General features: G+C 41.5%; 1 protein-coding gene across 2 annotated transcripts; it reads right to left on the minus strand.

Moving 5' to 3' along the window:
- Nucleotides 1–1,566: 1,566 nt before the first annotated feature.
- Nucleotides 1,567–3,518, minus strand: TWIST1 (twist family bHLH transcription factor 1). Of its 2 annotated transcripts, XM_023638777.2 has the most exons (2): nt 2,744–3,518; nt 1,567–2,225 (listed from the first exon to the last, which is right to left on the minus strand). In XM_023638777.2, exon 1 carries the CDS (start codon nt 3,383–3,385, stop codon nt 2,786–2,788), a length of 600 nt encoding a protein of 199 aa, XP_023494545.1. In that variant the 5' UTR covers nt 3,386–3,518; the 3' UTR covers nt 1,567–2,225; nt 2,744–2,785. The 2 variants fall into 2 exon arrangements, with proteins under 2 accessions (XP_023494545.1, NP_001139637.1); NM_001146165.1 differs by lacking the exon at nt 1,567–2,225 and having other exon boundaries at nt 2,786–3,385.
- Between the last annotated feature and the right edge of the window lie 18,395 nt (nt 3,519–21,913).

Below are 21,913 nucleotides of genomic sequence, written 5' to 3' on the forward strand. Positions count from 1 at the left end.
AAGAAATCTGAAATATCAAATAGTCAGACCAAGCTGGTGAACAAGGAGATTCCTCCACGAATAATTTAGAAAATGGAGGTGGTTGGATGATACACACAAAAGAAAGAATTACCATCTTCATGCTCTCCCTCATACTTCTAGGGCACCCTCCTTACATTTCTACCCTACACACATGCACAACCCCCGCAAATACACCCACATGCTGCAAATACACCCACACATAATCACATTCCCGTCTCATTATTTGGTAAAGGACTATCAAAATGCAAAAATTAATTCCCCAAGCCTTCACTAATCTTTTGAAATAAGTAAATGATACTGGCTCCTTATTGTAAAATATTGTCTAAAATATTCACAATAATAAATTTGCAGTATTGTTATGTCAGCATTCTATGCTGATGGGTGGAAAGGGAAACAAAAACCTTCAGGCCATATAATAACCTCAACCTGAGCTGAGCAAACATGATCTGTTTCGATTCATACACTTATTTGTCATAGTCATTGTTTGAATTAGGCAGCAAAATTATTTTCCAGTTTGAAAACTTCCCTAATTACATTTGAACGTAGTAAACTGGATGTAAAAGAACTGAGCGATAGAAACTCACTTTCTAATGATAATAATTATAAATGCCAATATTTTCCTGGCCCAGAAATAACCAGAATGAAATAAAAATCAAGCACCATTTGTCCCTGTTACTGTTTTACTTAACTTCATCAGATTTTGTATACATACAAGTAACCAAGAAAAATTCTGTGCAATTTGGGATAATATATATTTGCTAATGAACTGACTAGAAAATGAGTAGCTATAGCATTTAAAGTTGTAATTGTTCGAATAGATACCGAGGATCCTGAAAGTTCAGATTCTTTGTTTACTGTATTTTACTCCATAGCTGTATGTTCCTTATACATATGGAAGAAGCATGCTTCTCAAATGGGTAACAACATGGGAAGATAGTCTTAACTTTGGCTTTTCTTTTTAGCAAACATGGCACTAAATGTCATTTTCATTCATGAAAGAAGAGTTAAGCAAATTACTTTACAAACGGAATTCTCTTTCCTGCTGAATTAAGCTTTATTATTTTCCATGCATTTGTATTCATTTATATGTGTGTATACATCATTTTACTAACACTTTATCCATCCTTTCACTGAAATGAAACTATCACTTAAAAATCCTCACAAAGAGTAGAGGGCATGACAAAAATACACAGTAACAAGAGACAATAGTTTTGGCTTCATGCTGCTGGGTTGCAGTTAACTGTTTTACAGCTGCCTCCTTAAAATATAAGCAAGAGAGGTGAGTAACAAATTAAAGTTTTTGCTGGTTGAGGACCTGATAAGAGATGGAGAGATGCTGCTAAGCCCACTGGACACCTAACTGCAAGAATAATAAAGCTGTCTTTCTAAATAACGTGCCTGTGCCTGTCAGCTAGTTTATTTGAGATTTTCCCTGCTTTGTTTATATTAGAGCCCCCTCCCTCCTGGGTGCCTACAGAGTTAAACAAGCAGGTATTTACCTCCAACTTAATCCTGAGCTTTAAAAATATAGACCAAACTCTAAGGTTCTTAAAATTTTCAATCATATTTATTTATTGCAGAAAAATAATATACAAAGATATTTACAAAACAATCATAAAAATATGAATGCATTTAGACACCGGATCTATTTGCATTTTACCATGGGTCATCAATAAATAAATAGAATGTTGTTTTTTGTATTTTAAGTTTTTTTCCCTCAGAGGAAGAATGAAAAAAGGAATTAACTGACTGTGATTCTGCAAGTCAGTTTGATCCCAGTATTTTTATTTCTAAAGATGTTCTTAAAATTCCTCTGATTGTTACCATTTTAAAATGGAGAAAGTCCATAATGATGCCTTTCCTTTCAGTGGCTGATTGGCACGACCTCTTGAGAATGCATGCATGAAAAAATAAAAATAAAAATATTCTTCGTCAAAAAAAAAAAAAAAAGGAACACAAACAACTGTTCAGACTTCTATCAGAATGTAGAGGTGTGAGGATGGTGCCGCTGCCCGTCTGGGAATCACTGTCCACGGGCCTGTCTCGCTTTCTCTTTTAAAAGTGCGCCCCACGCCCTGTTTCTTTGAATTTGGGTCTGCTCTTCTAATTTCCAAGAAAATCTTTGGCATATATATTTATTTTTAGTTATCCAGCTCCAGAGTCTCTAGACTGTCCATTTTCTCCTTCTCTGGAAACAATGACATCTGCAAAAACCCAGAGGGGGGAAAGTTGGTTATTGTTTAGGTCTCTGTGGCTGTTTTCTAAGACTAGCGAGCACTGTTCTTATCACCACCACCGAGAAATTACGCCGAACAACCTGGAAGGATTTCAGCCCAAGGGCAAGAGGAAGTGGGTGGGCGGAAAGGAGGAGGAGGTGGAATTTGGAAACATTTGTTTTAAGGAGAACGAAAACTTAAAAGCCAAAAGAAAGGGAGGCGCTTGCAAGACTGTCCTCACCCAGGACCCTCGAATCTTTCTCAGTCTTCCCTGCTGTCTGTCACGCACACTCACGCACACACACACCCCTCACAAGAGCGCATCCCTCTCTCCCTAGCCGGGACCGAACTGCCTTCCAGGGACGCTCGGGGGATGAGGTGGCGGTGCCAGGTTGGGTGGGGAAGCTGAGAGGGGGAGGAAGGCGAGGTGGACAGGGAGCCGCGGCCTGGCCGTCAGTCCGTCTGCCACCTGAGCGGCGAAGGGGCGCAGAGGCGCCGGTCCTTACCTAGGTCTCCGGCCCTGCCGAGGGGGTGGGGAGCTCCGCCTGCTAGTGGGACGCGGACATGGACCAGGCCCCCTCCATCCTCCAGACCGAGAAGGCGTAGCTGAGCCGCTCGTGGGCCACATAGCTGCAGCTTGCCATCTTGGAGTCCAGCTCGTCGCTCTGGAGGACCTGGTAGAGGAAGTCGATGTACCTGGCCGCCAACTTGAGGGTCTGGATCTTGCTCAGCTTGTCCGAGGGCAGCGTGGGGATGATCTTCCGCAGCGCGGCGAACGCCTCGTTCAGCGACTGCGTGCGCTGGCGCTCCCGCACGTTGGCCATGACCCGCTGCGTCTGCAGCTCCTCGTAGGACTGCGGGCTCCCGCCGCCGCTGCTGCTGCCGCCGCCGCCCGCGCCGCCGCCGCAGCCCGCAGACTTCTTGCCGCGCTTGCCCTGGGCCGGGCTGCCAGGCTCGTCGCCGCCTCCGACGCCCCCGCCCGCGGCCCCGCCGGGCCCCGCGCCGCCGCCCGCGCTGCGCCGGCTGCTGCGCCGCTTGCGCCCCCCGCGCTTGCCGCTCGGTGGCTGCTGCCGGTCCGGCTCCTCTTCGCTGTTGCTCAGGCTGTCGTCGGCCGGCGAGACTGGAGAGCTGGACACGTCCTGCATCATCTCTCGGGCGGCAACGCGCGGCCTCGCGGGCCCGGGGCAGAGGGGCGGCCCGGGTAAGAGGAGGAGAGAGGGGCGCCTCAGCCCGCCAGTTTCCCCCGCGCGCGGCGCCGGCCCGGGCGGTGCGGCCCGCCGAGGAGGGAGCGGGAGGAGGGACGGGGAGGATCTCCGCGGGGAGGGCGCGCGGGGGAGGCGGGGAGGGAGGCGGGAGGGGGAGGGGACGGTGTGGATGGCCCCGAGGTCCAAAAAGAAGGCGCCCAACGGCCGCACGCACACCCCGCTCGGCCTCCTGGAAAGGCTGCCGATGCCGGCGAGCCCGCGAGGTGTCTGGGAGTTGGGCGAAGGCTGCACACTTGGAGGCTCTTATACCTCCGTGCAGGCGGAAAGTTTGGGGGCAGCAGTGTCATTGGCCTGACGTGGGGAGGAGGGACTTTTCGAAGTTTTATAGGAAAGTTTCCGCTTTCCAGCCCCCCTTCCCCGTCCCCACCCCCCTTCCTCGGGGTCTAACAATTCGTCCTCCCAAACCATTCAAAAACGACCCGGCCCAGGCGGCCGGCCCCTCTGCCCGCCTCCTTGCTGCCCTCCCCCATCCCTCCTCGCCGCCCTCCCCCATCCCTCCCCGCCGCCCTCCGCCCGCGGGCGCGGGGCAATTTCCTTCCGCGTCGGAGCGCGCGGGCCGCGCCCCCGCACCCGAGCGCAGCCGGGGGAAGCGGCCGGAGGGGACCGTCCCGGCCGCGGTGTTGCTCCCTCCCAGAGTGGCTGTGACAGCAACGGCGGCAACAGCTTCTGCGCAGTGGGTGATGTCTCATCTCGCCCCAGTACCCTCTAGGTCCATGGGGCCGGTTTGGGATTGCTGGGGCGGGGAAAATGGCAAGAAAACTGGCAGCCGCGGAGCCCACCCAATAGTCAGGTAGACGGGCCCCTGGAGTGCCAAGGGCCAAACCACCGCGGCTGACCTTGAGGTCGTGGGCGTTTCTGAAGACGTGGCTGTGCGGCGGGGACTGTGGATCTGCGCTCCGGCCTGCTCTCTCACCTCTCCTCGAAAAGCATCTGGGCCTGCCTTATCCCTCCACAGTGACCCAATCTAACGCTTCCCAACAGCCAGAGGACTACACCTCCAAAGGTTCTAGAAAGAGGCAGAAGTTCATTCTCCTGCGGAAGGTAGTTCTTGTCCTTGGAGAAGGCAGCAGGGCCCGAGTGGGGCAGCGCGGCGTCTTCCCCGCGGTCCTGATCGCCTGAGCTGCCAGCCTAAGGTGGAGCCCTGTGGCCATTTGAGCCCCACCTCACTCCCAAATAAGGCCCTGTATTGTGACCTTTAAAGGTCAGCTCATAAGAGAGCGAGATGGGGGTTCGACACTGCCTGGACACACGGGGCTGCCAGCTGTGAGAACCCCCTCCCCACCCCCCATTCTTAGGCGGTCGAGTGGTCAATTACGCTTCATGCGCCCCAAACGCATTCCAATTAACTTGGACGCTTTTACGTTTAAGCATTTCTATGTAAGTTAACAAGGAACATCCCCAAAGAGGGTGTTAACGCCGATTTTAGCAAATTGGAAGCAACAAAAGTTGGTGAGCTGGTGAAGGGAAGGGAAGCCGCCGTGGAAAAGAAGACCATTTTTGCAATGCTAGACTTTTTTTCTTTTCTGGAACGAGTTGGGTTAAAATAACCGTTTCACGTTCATTCTTTACGTTGTAGAGCAAACCAGAGGTCAAAAGCAGTAGTCGGCTTTTGGGGGCAGATTTAGGGGGTGCCGAAGTACTGCTTGAGTGCCCTGCGCAGGCCGAGGTCCGCTCTCGCTCTCCCCAGTCTGGACTCGCCAGCGAGAATTAACTCAGCGAAGCTCCCCTTTCTGGGCCCGATCGAGGGTCGTGGCCGCGGGTGTGCCTAGAATGAGGCAGGAGCCCAGGCGACGCGCGGGCAGGCCACGTGGCTCTGCCCCGCTGAGGCTCGCAGCTTCAGTCCCGGATACCCGGGGTCTGGAGCGCCTGGGGTCGGCTGAGGGGCTCAGCCTTCTGGGGGAAGTGAGGGCAAGAGGCATCCCTCCCACAGCGGGCTAACAAGGCTGTGCTGTCATGAGAGGGGCGACTTGCAGAGTTTGTCTATCATCATTTTTACAAATATTCAGAAACAATGACCACAGCATGCCAACTGGCCTGCTTCGCAAGTGACTGCCATATTTTAAAATGAAAGCTTGACCTCCACTTAATAGCAGGCAGGCAGGTCTCCTTAAAGCGCGCTCGGATAAGTCACGTTTGTGTTTGCATCTTCTGCCTATGGGATTTTATCTCTTGCAAGCAGTTCGAGAATAAGGCAGAAATTCTGCCCCACTCTCTGCCGAGTGTTCCTTTTTGTAAATCTGAATGGCAGAGTATTCTGCAATTCTTACTTGAACGTTGCTGCAGAAATCTGGAAAAATTTCCACCTTTACCTATCTCGCTTTCTTTTTTTAAAGATCAATCTTAAATCTTAAGTTTGTTTCTTCCTTTTAGATGAATTCTCAAAAATAAAAAGATCGAATAATTGGACTCTTTCCTTTGTGGCTATGGGTAAGCAAGACAGGAAAGTGTGGGCAAAGTGTAAAGGAAACCTTACCTGACCAAGGGGAATTGGGGTTAGCTGGATGGAAGAGGGCGCGCACAAGCTGGAGGAGAAACCAAGTCCACAACAGCACTGCAGCCAGGGATCATTAGCCAGTCCAACTTGCAAAGTCATCAGTCTCCAAGTCTAGTTCTTAAACAAATAAGGCATCCCTCCAGGGCACTAAACTTCTAAAGGATGAAAAGCTTCTGGCCATTGGGTCCAGGGATCCCCAGGGCTGAGGCGATGCTCTGGATGCCAGAATGCTTAAAAGAGGGCTTAAAATGAATGACCTACCAGAACCATCCCGGCACGGGCAGGCGCGGAATCTTCCCGATGGAGTCACAGTAAATGACTTTGGTTCTGAGAAGAAATTTCTGTTGAACTCTGAAGGAGTGCAGCATGAGGATGATATGGGTTTTTGAGTGCTCAAATGGTCCTTTTTGAGCAGAAAGTTGTAGTTGGGCAAATGAATTACCTCTCCAAATGTCTGGGGCTTGATAGTCCCTGCTTTGCAAACTGCAACACTTCATGGTCAGTTGTCACACTCCGCTCATCTAGCTCATCTATAGCTGTATCCTACCTAACATTTTATCTAACAGTTTTCTTTTTCACTCTTGCTGGGGCAAGAATAAAGATGGGCTCCGTTTCTGTGTGCTGATGAGGCAACTATAATTCTGGATATCTTGTATATGCAGCAGTAATGATATCCTCCACTGGATTCAGTTTAACATCAGAAAGCTTACTTAGGTCTAAAATCCTAATTTCAGGCTCTTAAAAAACGGTCTTAAAATTTTCCCTCTGGGGCTGAACTCAGCCTGACTGGAAGGACATCACTGGAGTCCTACCTTCTTTGGAAATACTGGATTAATTGAAAGTGAATCATTTTTTCTACTTCTAACATAAATTCTCTGAAAAAAAATTTAACTGAAGACAAAAAAAGTTTTTCTTTTGCACTCGAATAATTCAACATGAGCTTTGTTTTCAAACTGCAAACTTGGCATGTTCACAGTCCTTCCTGAGGAATGTGTGCTGTGTTAAAAATTGAAAAAAAAAATACTGTTAGAAGTAACAGAGTTAGGAATCTCATACCGAGCATATGCAATAAGTGTGTATGTATCTGTATGCTTACAGTTTAAATACGCACTGGCATTCTCTTAGCAACAATCATTTCTAAATGCTTTTAGAGAAGGAAAAGACACACGTACACTATAGAATTCTTAGCAAGCTGGTAAAATTTGGAGTTGAGACTTGCAAAAAAGGTGAGTACTTTGAATCTGTTCCTACTCCTTCTCCGCAGTCTTTGGATGACCTACCACCTGTTTGTTGGCTTAGAGTTTTGTGGAATAATTTTTCAGAGTTGCGTGAATAAAACACAGGAGCATTCACACAGAAGGGGGCGCAAATGGGAAAAGGCTGGAGTTGAGTGGATCTCACACGAGACTGTGCATCTTAGATTTCATCTTTTTTGAAGCCTCCACAGGAATTGCCTAGTTTGAATTTCAATGAGAGAATTTCATCAAACTGGAATATAAAGTGTTTGTCAGCACAAGTGAGTCTGATAACTGTGTAAAAGCAGGTTCTTCCTCAGTGACACAAATAGCCTAGCTGTTGTTTGCACAGCTTGCCCTGAGTAAGAGGTCATTCTCTTTCTCTTTTAATGATAGTTTAGTTCATGGATTTAACTGATTCTGCCTTTCTCCTTCTGAATTTCTTTAAGAATAAGAAACTAAAATTATAAAATTTGAAGCTTTCAATCCAGAAATAAAATGAAAAAGTATAAAGCTCATGAAATTGAGTTGCCAAGAGCACCTCATATGAACAAATCAAACTTTCAAATAAATGTTAATTTTTAAAATATCTAACATTCTGCACTCGAAATGAGGATGAGATAAGGAGACATAACTTGCCGAGCTTGTAGGGAGAGAATAATCAGAGTATGGAAAAGTACGCAGTTGAAGAGACTTGTTATTTTCCATTTATTAGCTTAGCTGGGTGTGCAGCCTAGAGAGTTTGTGTCCCATCTTTGCTGCCAATTAACCTTGTTGAAGTACACTCTCACTTTACTTATTTCAAAGGGTTGCTGGAATAACTGAAGAAATAATGTGAGAAATACTTAGCTATTCATAGAGGCTTTTATCATGGCCACAATCTTCCTACATAGTAAGCATTTTTATCTCTTCAGTCATCTGATGATCAAGCAATTTAAATATAAATTGAATGATTTACATTCTGTGTTCTTCCAGCTAAGGTTCCCTTTCTGATTACTCACAACTCTCATCTCTCTTCATTTCAAGGGATTGTTTTTTTTCACAAATGGCTTTTCCTGAACCCTTAAGTCCTATTTCCATTGTTTGGATTGATTTCTTCCTGCAGAAAACATGTTGTTTTTGCCAGTGACCACAAGAGGACACAATTTCCTAGAGAACTTTTTTTAAAAAGAAGCTTAAAGAAGAGGAAAGCTAACAAAATAGCAAAAATACTACATAGTCACGGAATGTCATTTTGGGGATGTCAATTTGTGTCACTTTTATTAATTTTTTAAAAACATAAACATGAGTTAGCTTTAGATTTTGGGGGAGATTTTATCTTTTTATTGTAGAACATAAAAGAAAAGCACACATTTATGAGAAATACTAAAATTATTATTTTAGGGGAAAAATGTTTATTTTACATTAGTAGAATTCTGTGCAAAACTCTCAGTGACCTGGAATTTAACTTTCTTAATTTTAGAACTATGTTTGGCAATGAAAAGTAGTTTTGAAAAAATATATGACTATTCCAAAATATCTTTGAAAGTTTGAATTTTTAGTTTGGCATTTGGCATGTCTTTGCATAAAAAATTAGATGGAAATTATGTTTTCTGGTTTGTCAATTATATTTTAACGTACACGGTAGGTTAAGAACTAAAATTACCTTTCAAAGATATGGAAAAATAGGTATTTTTAATGTATTGACTCCCAACACTTCCCCAGAATTATTATATATAATCTTTGACTGAAAGATTGCCTTCCTCTTTTTACTACTTCCTCTCAAAAAAGGTTTCAGAGCATCTGATTACTTTGTAAATTAAAGTAAATGAAAACAAATTGCATTTTGGTATTTTTCTGGCGACAGTGGTTCTGGTGGAGTGCCGTGACAACCAGGCTGGGGAACCCTTGCTTCCGGTGGAACTCGGTGCTTTTGCTTTGCATTTGTGTCTTCTTGCAGATGAATTGCTAATCACATTCTCTGAGACCCTGCTGGAGGGAGCAATGGACCAAACGACCTGGAAAGAGAAGAGAAAAAGACAAGACAGAGATAACAGAGTGAAAATAAGGAGCTCAAGAGAAACAGAGCAGAATGTGGAGAGAGAGGGTGAAAGAGGGAGCTAAAGCAAGGGAGCAAGACTGATAGAGAAAAAGAGAAAATGAGGCTTGATATGTAGGGGGAATAGAGGCTTAAATGACAAGAGAAAGAAAGAAATTAATGCACTTAGTAAGAAATAGAAAAGCACTAGGATAATTTGCCTCAGTTTCTGCCCAAAAAGATTGTTGTAAGTAGCTGCCTGTCCCTTGGTGTAGGCTAAATGTTTTAAAAATCCCTGAGATTCTCACCCAAGTCATAAAAAAAAGTAAGAAACGGGCAGAGGGCCATGAAACTTTTAACGTTGATAGTCATCTAATAGGTGTGCTCTATCCAGAATTACAGTGAAGATGGTAACATGACGTCATATGTTAAGATAGTGGAAGGGAAGACATCTGTGGGAATACTGATGCCATGACTACACGAACAACACTATGGACCATGATAGAATTTCAGAAATCTTATGTGGTTGCTAACACTCCTTGCTTGTTAGTAATATTTCATTTGACCACCACAATGGAGATCAAACTGGGTATTTTTCCCTGTGGTTAGCCAGGATCAATGCCTTTGCCCTTCCCACTTCAAATCCCTCAGGGAAAAACATAGCCGTAAGTGATGAGTCTTATTCTTACTCACCCCTACTGAAGACCTTGAGAGATTGTAAGGTTCTGGTTCTGCCTAATGGTGCATTCAGGAGATGTGAATTCTGGTTTCAACAGGTACTACTTAATTGTAACACGTGTATTGATTCTTTTGTAGTTAACAAAAGTGCATCAAAGTCTCTAATTATTTTAGGGGCTCTGAGTAACATCAAGGATGTCACAGTCTAATGGGAAATAAAACATGAAAACAATTTTGTAACATGGAGGGCTAAATGCTGTGATAGATGTTTTCCGGAGTGCCAAGGAAGGACACTGGACTTGGTCTGAGGTGGCAGGATGCCTTTGTGCATTGGGAAATTACCTCACTGCAATGGTAGCCTCCAAATACACTTCCAGGAGCCTGTCCCCGAGAGAAACACACGGAAAGGTCCACAGACAAAATTAAGATGCACACGTCACATGGTTTATTGAGTCAGTTTGAAATATACAGCAAGAAAGGGAAATAGATGGAGTATGTTAATATAGTAGGGTAGGTTGCAAACAGGCAGGAAGGAGTATGCTACCCAGATCCTGGAGTACACAGGTGCACAATGTTAATATGTTGTGTTTCTCTCTCTCTGTCTGTCTCATCAACCTTCCTTGCTAATGGTATGGGTAAGAGGTCCAAAGTTAAGGGTGAGCAATGATGGAGGGTGACTGGAGCTGAAATACGCTTGGCGTATTACAGGGGCACAGGGCAAATACTCTAGTCCACAGCTGGGGCTTGATACTTAGCCTGCTGAGCAGTTATGGATTTTATCTTTCTGTCTTGGCCAGAGGACAACTAGGCCAGATTGGATGTCAACAACATGGAGCCTATTTAAGACCTCATGAATATGGGTGCCTTGTGAATGTGGGGTTCCCTGAGAGCTTCAGGATTATTTGATGCTTACATAGTCTTTCTGTCCCTTCCTACTTACTTGACTGATGGCTACGATGTCTCTCATGTTACTTACTTTCATACTTAACATCATCTCTCCTCCTCGTTTCTCTTACTCTCTTTAGCAGAATTGGGTATTCGTAAGTAATACAGCAAGCATACATTGCAGTTTTGCTGAAGTACGCTGTCTCTCAGCTTTAGTCTGGAAGGATGAATAGGGGTTAACCAGGTGAGAAGGAAAAAGGGTAGGAGGACAGAAAGACACTGGTAGCCTCATGGGCGAAGGCACAGAGGCCTGATCATGGATGGCCTTTTCAGGGACCTGTAAGGAGTTTTTGTGTGGCTGGAGGGAGAGTGGGTGTGGGAGCAGCCAGAAACTAAAGTTTAGATGACAGTAACTTTGCTGTGCTAAGGAAATTGGGTTTTATCCTAAATGCATTTGGGAAAACTGAAGAATGGTAGGCAGGGAAAGGACATGATCAGATTTCTATTTTAGAAATATTGGTCTATAGACAGTGCAGGGGATGGATTAGACCATCATGATTAGATTTAGGAAGTGTTCGCATTAACCCACAATATAACTAATGTAAGTACGTCAATTTACTTATGAGAACTTACAGCATGTCAGTAGCTGTAGGGATGTGGACAGGATAATAGAAAGTTGAGAGAAAATGACTGGATTTAGGGGGATTTGGAGGCATCAGTTTCCTCATCTGTAAAATGAAGTAACTGGATAAGTAATTTGAGAAAGTTGAAAAATGTGTAAACTTAAAAGGATTTTAAAAATTATCAACTAGTCAGTTTTACAGATGAAAAGTTTGCTCTATGACTGCTTATAACTCTAAGATTTGGCACTATCTGGAAGCTGAAAGCATTTTCCTAAATGATGAGAATGAGTTTCCTTCTAGTTCTGGAAACCTCTTATGGCCAACTGTGGGCCTAAACTTTTGTGCCAAAAATGAGTAAAATAGGCAGTGACGCGGTTTGAAGAGGGGCAAAAGGGGTTTCCTCCAAAAGCCGCCTTATACTTCCCATAGTAATGCTTTAAATCTGTCACTGGTAAGTCATTAATTTGGGACCTGGCATTGTCCTCCCCAGGCTCCTCTTTTAGATGGCAAAGTCCCCAAGGTGAGGTAACACATTAGGTCACTAACACCTTTGAGTGAATTAGATCGTATGATGTTTTTCTCAAGACAGGAGGGGCTCAGGGTAGTCGAAGGACACTGGGACATATTGAAGAGGCTGAACTGAAAAGCAGTGAAAATTGTGAAGAGAGGGAAGGTTGTGGTACTATGGCTTTTGTGATTTTTCCAAGTGTGGGCCTTGACGTCACACCCTAGGCCTGTCTGAGCCTTCCGTGCCTGTTACTCAGTGTGGCTGAAGCTGTCCAGTTCTGTCTTTTGGATTCAGTTCTAGAAAGATAGAGTGCAGTGAGATCGGAAACAAGAAAGAGCCTACTGGCCTTGTCTCATCATCTCAATTTCTCTCAAGGTCTTAGAACCTTGAAATGTGTCTATCAAATAAGGATATTCTTCTATTTCACTATCAGATGTGTATGAAAAGCAAACAATAATCCATGATCTCTTTGTTTTAACTGTAAAGGACCTATTTAGATGTAGTTGTGTTCAAGAGTAGAGATATTTCCAGGGAATATGAAGTGTATATAATGACTGAGAAAACAAAAATATCCACTAATTTATCATAAGCAACCTTACTGGCAATTTTAATTTCACAGCCAAGGTTTTGGACTGGAGAGAAATAGTTGTTAAAAATACTCTAAAGAGAAACACAAAGATGTTAATTCTGAAGCATTTCAGCAGGCTTGGAATACCTAAGGAGCAGCTACTGAAAATGAATTATATTTAATTCACTTTTTAACTGGGCCATTCTCCAAAACAGACTACAGATTGACATAATTATTAGGAAAAATAAACTTTACATCTAGATTTATGTAACATTTATTCACTATTATTTTTATATTGTTTCTTATATGAAAATTGAGCACCCAGATATTTTACAGAGATTCATTAAGATATTTTGCAGTGCCTTGTGTACCGTACATTTTCAATGAGAGAGAGAGAATTTCATGGCAAACTTTGGTAAGATGGAATGACTATGGGATTGTATATGTGAAGACACCAGCAATAGATGCTACAATCACAGTGTCCTGTAGTTTTTATCATTTTCGTGAGTTAACAGGTATGGCAGAGGGTCATGTCATTGGACTAATTCCAAAGCATGAAAGCAAAATAAAAATAGGAATCTAGGTAATTTCCCTAGATTAAATTAGATGATCATTTTACTTTAATTTATTATAAAATTCTTAAAACATCACAATTGCAGAACTGGAGAAATTGCTTATAAAAAAATCACTTCAATGAAATTATAGACTACTAGAGGTAGGAGAAGTTTTAGAAGTCCAGAGCACTTCCTCTGGAGCCAGTCAGCCTAGCTTCAAATATGACTCAACTCCTCATGACCTATGTAATTTAGATATGTTACTTACCCCTCCATGTATCCTGTGAAAGGGAGAGAATAGTGTACATCATTAAGTTGTTGTGATGATGAAATAAAGTCAGAAGTGCTAACCTCTTAAAATGGAGCCTGGCCCTTGGTACATGTTTGATGTTATTATTTTAAATGAGGACTAAGTTATGCAGTACCTTGTAGACTAAGATGAAGCATTCACACTCAATTCTAAGTGCAAAAGGAAGGGTTTAAAGGGTGAATGAGAAAATTAATTGATGATCCAGTTATGTTTGAAGAGCAACCGTTGTTATATCCTTGTCTCACTCCCTAAAGACTCAAAGTTCAGGATGAGGACACTAATTGCAGGAGCTTCAATAATTCCTTTATGCCCTAGCTGACAAGAAATTGTAACAGGAGGTGTATGACTTTTTCAACTTATGTATCGGGTGGTATCTTGTCTGAGCTAAAGACTCTCCTATTCAACTGTCCATTTGATACCAAAATGTGGTTTCTCACAGACATTTTGAACTAACTGTCACTGTCAAATAACTGGTTCCTTACACCCTTGAAAATCAGTAAATCTCAGTAAATTATTTATCTAATTGGTTAGCAACCTAGGAACCATCATTAATCCCTCTGTTTTCTCCAGCCCACCCTCTCCTCTATCCAATTGATCATGAAAATTGCAGTCTCCCACCAAGTCTGACAGACTGGGTATTTGCCCAATGAGTAGGAAGCTGGTTTGAATGTGGGGCATTCAGAACTCCAACAGAGATGGCATTTCAGAGTCCTTGGCATTGAGACTCTCTGCAGCACAATTTGGTATTAAGTGGTTCTTATTAGACTCTTGTTTCATTTGTGTTAATATTTTCTTCCCAAGTAGCCTAGTTGCCATAAGAAACCAGACTCTTCTCTTATTCCACGTGGGCTCCATAATGTGTAGAATGGGTACTCCATAATTACTTGTTTATTGATTATTGCTCTCTTTAGAAATATACAAAAAGTGCAGGTACTATCTTAGGTCAAATATCCCTCAATTTACTTCAGTGTTGCCCTAAACTTACATTTTAGACAATATACTTGAACAGCAATGAAATGGAGTAATATCTGTTACTCAAAAATCAGAGATTAAAGATATAAAACTGTTAATTTGGAGACTATTGCTTCCCACAAATATTCAACGAAATATTACCACTAACTGGATTCTGAAATTATTCAATAAACATATCTGGTCTTCCTCACCCAAATGCTGTAGCTCATAATTAGGACAGTGTTTTATTTTGTATAGCAACACCAGAGGGACATGGCACATCACAAATATTGGCGAGGAGAAAAAAAAAACTATAATAAAGCAAAAATTATCTCTAAATTCTCCCTTTTATTTTCTTTGCAAAGTAGAAGCTGAAGAAGTTGACGCTGAGCTGGAAGAGAAGGAGGGCCTTTCAGCTGTGTAGTTTCAGAGCCAGAGGTTTGTGTAATAAAATAGTTGAGAGAAAGTGCTAAGGGAAATGTCTAATCTGAGGCTGTGGCAATTAGAATAGGAAGGGGAGTTAGTTCTTTGCTGAAATGTCAGTCTTCTCCTTTTCTAATTTCTCAGGATGGCACAACCATCTAGGCAGTGGTCCATTCTAGTCAAAATATGAAGATATCACTCCACCATAAATGTCAGAACTCAAGGGTATTCACTTGAGAGCATCCCTGTGCAGCAGGAATAATGCCAACTCAATAATATGCCAAGGTCTGTGGCATGTATGGACTTTTCTTTGGGGGAGGAAAGACTAGTTAGGAGGCTCTTGCAGTAGTCTAGGTGGGAGGTGATTGTGACCTAAAGTGGGGTGGCAGCAGAGGAGTTGGAATTGGAAAGAAGTTGTCAGCTTCTAGATATATTTTGAAGGTAGAGCCAACAGGATTCACTAAAGATAAGATAGGAGGTGTGTGGGAGAGGAATCAAGAATGACTCTAAGACTTTTTATTTGAACAGAAGAAAGGGAGAGTTGGCAACCACTGAGATGGAGAAGGCTGTGGTGGAACACATTTCAGGGAGATAGAGTTCAATTTCAGACACGTTGAGTTTGAGATGTCTGTTAGAAATCCAAGTTGAATTGTTGGGCAGGCAGTTAGACATGTGAGTCTGGAATTTATGAGAGAGGTCTGGGCTGGAGATAAAATTTGGAATATATCAACATATAGATAGCCTTTTAAGCTGTGTAAGTGGCGGAAATCACTCTGGGAGTGTGTGTGTGTGAGGAAGAGATGAGAACTGAAACCAAAGAAAAGATGGGGATCACTGTGACAGACAAAAAATAAGCCAGAGAAAGGAGATAGGTATTAATGGGGCAGGTGCAATTTTAAGCAAGGTGGTATTTGTGAAATGAGAGATAATTCATTTTCCCAAGAAGAAACTAGGACAAATTGAGAAGTAATAATCAATAATAAAAGACATAAAGAAAATAATTCTCCAAGGTAGGAAAAAAAATTAACAGCATTCATAGAATGGGATGGCACACTGTATTCCAGGCACAAGGGGCTGGCCAGGTGGCGCAGCAATTAAGTTCACACATTCCGCTTCTCGGCGGCCTGGGGTTCGCCGGTTCGGATCCCAGGTGCGGACATGGCACCACTTGGCACGCCATGCTGTGGTAGGCGTCCCACATATAAAGTAGAGGAAGATGGGCACGAATGTTAGCTCAGGGCCAGGCTTCCTCAGCAAAAAAGAGGAGGACTGGCAGTAATTAGCTCAGGGCTAATCTTCCTCAAAAAAAAAAAAAAAAAAGTGACCAGGCGCAAGTGAATGAAGACAGATCCATATCCATAAATATTCTGAGAAAAATGTTGAATATTGAAGATAAAGGAACCATCATATAGGCATCCAGATAGAGAGCATGGATGACTTATAAAGGGATGCAAATCAGAGTATGTAGATCTTCATAAGAACACTTGACAAAAAAGGTATAGTGCAAGAAGTTCAGCCACCAAGCCAAAGTCGCATTTACACAAAGGAACATGTGTGGAAGGACTCGGAAAATACCATTTTGTGTCCTTAGCAACAACAACAACAAAATGGTCGAGTATCTTCTTAGCTTGCTGAGAATGACATAAGAACTGTGATGAGCAATGATACAAGGAAACAGCAATTAAGTCTAATCAATTGTTATAAAAATGGAAACAAGAGTAAGGGCAAAACTAAACAAAAAATTCTTAAAGGAGAACATCTTATAAAAATATTCATTTCAGGGCCAGCCTGTTGGTTAAGTTTGCACGCTCTGCTTCAGTGGCCCACAGTTCACAGGTTCAGATCCTGGGCACGGACTTGGCACCACCGCTCATTGAGCCACGCTGTGGTGGCATCCCACAGAGAATAGAGGATGATTGGCACAGATGTTAGCACAGCGACAATTGTCCTCAAGCAAAAAGAGGAAGACTGCCAACAGATGTTAGCTCAGGGCCAATCTTACACACATTGTATACCAGACTTCTTAGAGCCAAGTGTCTGATCCATCGATAAAAAATACATAGGACAAGAAAGATAACTATGATTTACTGAAAGTAATTTTACCAACTCTAATTTATTTCTGATGGGGTGGTTTAATCCTGTTATAGATTTTTTTTTTCTTGAGGAAGATTAGCTCTGAGCTAACATCCACCACCAATCCTCCTCTTTTTGCTGAGGAAGATTGGCCCTGAGCTAACATCTGTGCCCATCTTCCTCTACTTTTGTATATGAGATGCCTGCCACAGCATGACTTGATGAGCAGTGCGCAGGTCTGTGCCCAGGATCCGAACCTGAGAACCCCAGGCCGCCAAACTTAACCACTATCCCCCCCCCCCCCCGTTATAGATTTTTTAGTATCTTGAATGAAACACATCTTCTGGCTATCTTCAGTAAATATTTTCTTTCTTAGTTGAGATATGGAAAGTTATTGAGAAGTGATTTTGAGATTTTGCTCCCTGAACTTTGACAATAAAATGCAGTAATCTAGGTTACCAGTGAAGTGATATTTTCTTGAGAAAACCATTGAGCCCAACTAAATGTTAAATGGAAGACTTATGCTTAACTTGAAAGCTTTCTTGCCCCTAGTTGGAGGCAAAGGTATAACAATTAACAATTATCATCTTCTACAATTTAGTACTATTAGCCCAAATCTGTACTGTCAAAGAGAAAGTCATGGCAGACAGATGAATTAGAAGTATGCTAAATTTCTTATAATTAAAAATTTTGAATTTTGATAAGATATATTTTAACTATGTGTTTTGAAAAATTTTATTATATTCAAGTTTATATTGTTTATACTGTCATAGAATGAAAATAACTTTGAGTTTTGCATCATAATATATACAGCTGATTTCTATTCTGTCACATTTCATGTTCTTCTTTTTGTACAATTAGAATGTTTTTCCCTTCTGAAACATCAGAATGGCACCTTGTGAGATGAGGCTAGGGTATGAGGAGTTGAGATGTGTTATAAACTAGAATGCAGAAAAGGTATAGTATGTAGCACCCCCTCCCTCATGTCAGCCTAACATGGTCAGAACAATTTCAGCTTGGCACTTGCCTATTTGTAGTCTGGCCTTAGGCTTAAAAACCTTCTGTGTAGTCTGAGGTCATTCTGCCCCTTGGTGGTCCACTATATTAATGAGACTCCATTATGTGTCAGGCACTGTCCTAAGGCACTTGGGAGGAACAGGTATATTAGGTAGGATCTACCACTATAATAAAGAGATCCAAAAATATAGTGGATTAAGCAAGGCAGTTTATTTATCTTATGAAAAATTTGGATAAGTGTTACAGGCTTGGTTCAGGGGCTCAGCTATGTTGGGTGTTAGAGATTTAACTTTGTACTCTACTATCCTCAAAATGTGACTTCTATTTCATGGAACAAATGGTCACTACAGGTGTCATTTCGATTTTGCATTTCACTCAGTGGGAAAGGAGAAAAGCAAGGGGAAGACAAGGTTCCCTTTTAAGGGCCCTATCTAGAAATTGCATGTGACTTCTGCTCATATCCCATTAGTAGGTCGTAGTCACATTGGCACAACTAACTACAAGCGAGGCTGGGAAATGCGGTCATTCGTTGGACGGCCTTGTTTAGTGTAATCTTCATGGGTTCTATTGCTAAAGGAAGGAGGTGAGAATGGATATTGTTAGAACTAGTAGGCTCTTTATCAAGTAGTGAACCAAATGATCGTGATCCTTGGCTTCAACTTGACTCTGAGCTTGAAATTTACTCCTTTAGACCTTGTCATAGTCTGCATGCTAGGTATACATGCCTACCAATGCTGTTGTTCCAAGCAGTGTCAACTTAAGGATATTTAAGCATAAAATAGTACAGATCTCACAATATGTTAACTACATTTCATACAACTTACATATTAACTACATTTCTTCTATTCCATCCCAATGGCTGCTATTTCTAATGCTCCCACATATCCCATCTGATATCTGCAGGGGTTGGTTAAGTGTATGTCCCTCATTCTACTATGAGCTCCTTTTAGGCAAGATATCTTAACCAAGCTAGAAAATTGTGTTGAGAACAGAGCCAAGGCGAATAGTAAGCATCCAATAAATATTTGATAGATTTTTGCTAAATTGGTGATGAAAGTTAGCACAAGAACTGGATGCTGAACAGAGCAAGAAAATTCAATCTGATCCATCCAGCCCAATTTAAAAGTAAACCGAGCCTACATTATTGCTACTTTTCACTTTCTCCTCACTATGACATTTATGGGCTTGTTTAGTTTAGGGCTACACATAAGAATGACCATGAACATTTGACTTGGGAAAGGGGAGTCAGGAAATTTTTCACTTTCTTGGTCATTTTGTCAACTCCTCTCTCCTAACGGAGACATTTATGCAGCCCAATAATTTAACTAAACTGTAATAAAATATATCTTCATGTTTTCTTTCTCTATAATTTCTGTTGATAATATATAATTTGCAAGCATTTTTACGGAAGGAAATAATCTTGAACATAAATGAAAGTTTTAATTTTATATGCTAGCATATAAAATATAGTCAATGAATCCAACAGACAGTGACAGCATGAAAGGAAAAAAAGATTGTGTGTGGGGAGAGAAAGAGAGAGGAGAAGGGAAGCAGGAGACATCTACAATGATTTTATTTTTTTGGTAGACATACCCACTTATCCTTGTGACATGAATGATAAATGAACGACTAATAGAACTATAATACAGTATGCAATGCATTGAAAGCCAATTACTAATGATATAGGAGCATTAAAAAGCAACTACAACTAAACTGTAGCAAATCAGTCAGGGTATGAAGGAAAAACATTAGATTTATGAAAGAGTGAAGTACTATAAAGAACATCCACAAAATCAGAGACGTAATAATGGCATTATACTTTAAGCTGATGAAGAAAATGTTATAAATCATATCTTCTGACTTGGAAATTCTCCCAATCGTTGGAATTTTATTTCAAGAAAATCTCTATCCTGAATTAAATGCCATAAATCTGCGAATTGTATTCTTTTTTGTCACTTGATCCATTCGGTAATAAATTTATGGTAAGCCTCCATGAAATGCTTCCAGCCGCATAGTTAAGGTTCGTCTGAGCTCTGCCCTTCCCTCTTAGAAGATGTTTCTTTGGGTTTGTCCACACTGTCCTTTCAATGCTAGGACTCTTAGCATCTCTAGCCTCAGTGCTGCTCTTGACATTGTTTTGGATTCCTTGACTGCGACATTGTAACTCAGTAAATGATTTCTTATTCTATCATTGCATATGGCCATGAATGAGCCTTAGTTTTCAACCCAGGAGCAGTATTTTTCTTTTGTTCAGAAGATGAAATAAACATATTTACAAATTTTCTGTTGTATTGTTAACTTTTCACATTTAGAAGTTCATCTTAATTTAATTTTAATTTTGTTAAAGAGCAGGAAAATAAAGTGAACAACAAGAGAAAAAACCCAAAAGTAACTCTGTCCAGTAGCACGAGGGTAGTGATATCAAGTTTGACTGTAGTGGGGTGGGCCTGGTGAAAACAAAAGATGGGTTTATATAATGGTCATATATCCCACTCCCCCCCAATGTTTTTCTTTTTTTGCTTTTTCAAACATCATAAATATGATAATTATCATATATAGGGTACATTAGTAGACAGCCTATGTTATGATTAATTATGAATCAGAGAGTCTAATGAAATGCATCACCTGAAGGAATTACCAAGGATTATGTGGTCTTGAGGTGGTAGCCTTTTTCTTACAGCATCAGAAAGTAGGAAACTATAAATGTATGTCACACACACACAAATACATACTTACATAAATATATATTTCTGAAGCATTTAAGAAAATCACCCAGTTTAGATGCAAGGAACTATTTCTTTCACACTCTATAAATATAAAGCAATAAAAATATGGAAAATGAGAGTAGGGGAACATAATACAAAGTGCACGAAATAGAAATCGTTTTAGTAGCAACAGATACACTATTTGAAAGACGGTTTTAATTGAAACCATAGGAACTAACAGTAACTCTTAAAGGAGTCCTTCAGGTTATGCTTGTCAAAGTGTCTTACCAAACTAGATGCGCAAACAATACTGAGCCACCTTTGCAAGGAGTCTATGCAAGCCTCCAGCTAATTGACATGGGCATGGAGCTACATTATAGCAACATTTGTCACTGTTACCTCTGGAGAAGGAGTCAACTGGATCAAAATCTGGCTTGGACAAGATATTTTAACCTATTTGATCTTGTTTCCTTATTTGTAAAGTGGATATGTTAATATTCATCATAATACGTATTTTGTGAAGATTGGATGACACAGTTTATGTAAACAGCTAGTGCATAGTAATAGTTCAATAAATTAATTGCTGTCCCTGCTGGCTTTGCATTTCCGCACCCGGCACTGGCTGCAACAGGGAGATGGTGTGAGTAACTCAGATGCAGTCTACAGGAGAGAAGTTACCTATGAAAGCTGAGGCAAAAACCAGCCAAACAAACAAAATTAGATTTATCGCTCATTATTTTTCAATTTGTCCTTGGTCTTCCTTTTCATTAGTAGCGAAGATAAAGGAGTTGGGGGAGAGTAAGAAAACACTATTGTTTTTTGTGATCTTTTCTCTTTAGAATTCACCCAAATTTTCATAGTCTCAATGACTGATTTAGTTTTAACAATTAAATGTGAACTAAGAAGAATTGTAAATACTATGTAACATACATGAATCAATGGACAGGGTTTTATTTTGTTCGAATTAGCTCTCTAGGGGTTAATATGACCATATTCTAGGTATTAATTTAGCTTAAGTGGCTCCCACTGAAACTGTTTTGGTTTCTATGGAGACTTTTGCTCTGGTTTACTGGTATATAACTGTTTCCTCACCTTTTCATTTCCTGAAATAGCACCAAGTACAGTATCTAAATTTTGACTAATATAAATCAAAGCACATGCTTTCCTTTCAGTAAAGTCCTCTATTTCAACACGTGTGCAGGATTTTCCTTTTTAATGCATTAGACATCTGTTATTGCTAATGGGGATAAAATGTCACATGTTAAGAAAAATAAAAGTTATTAAAAACAGTGCAGGTTTTAAATATTTTGAAATTATTTATGTTAGAAATGTAATTGTTTTTTGCTTTTGGTAAATGGCAGAGTTTTCAA

This window comes from Equus caballus, chromosome 4 (assembly GCF_041296265.1).
Source record: "Equus caballus isolate H_3958 breed thoroughbred chromosome 4, TB-T2T, whole genome shotgun sequence".
In the NCBI taxonomy this organism is placed as follows: domain Eukaryota; kingdom Metazoa; phylum Chordata; class Mammalia; order Perissodactyla; family Equidae; genus Equus; species Equus caballus.

Excerpts from the sequence above, each read along its gene's own strand:
- TWIST1 (XM_023638777.2), bottom strand. The coding sequence starts at position 3,385 with ATGATGCAGGACGTGTCCAGCTCTCCAGTCTCGCCGGCCGACGACAGC.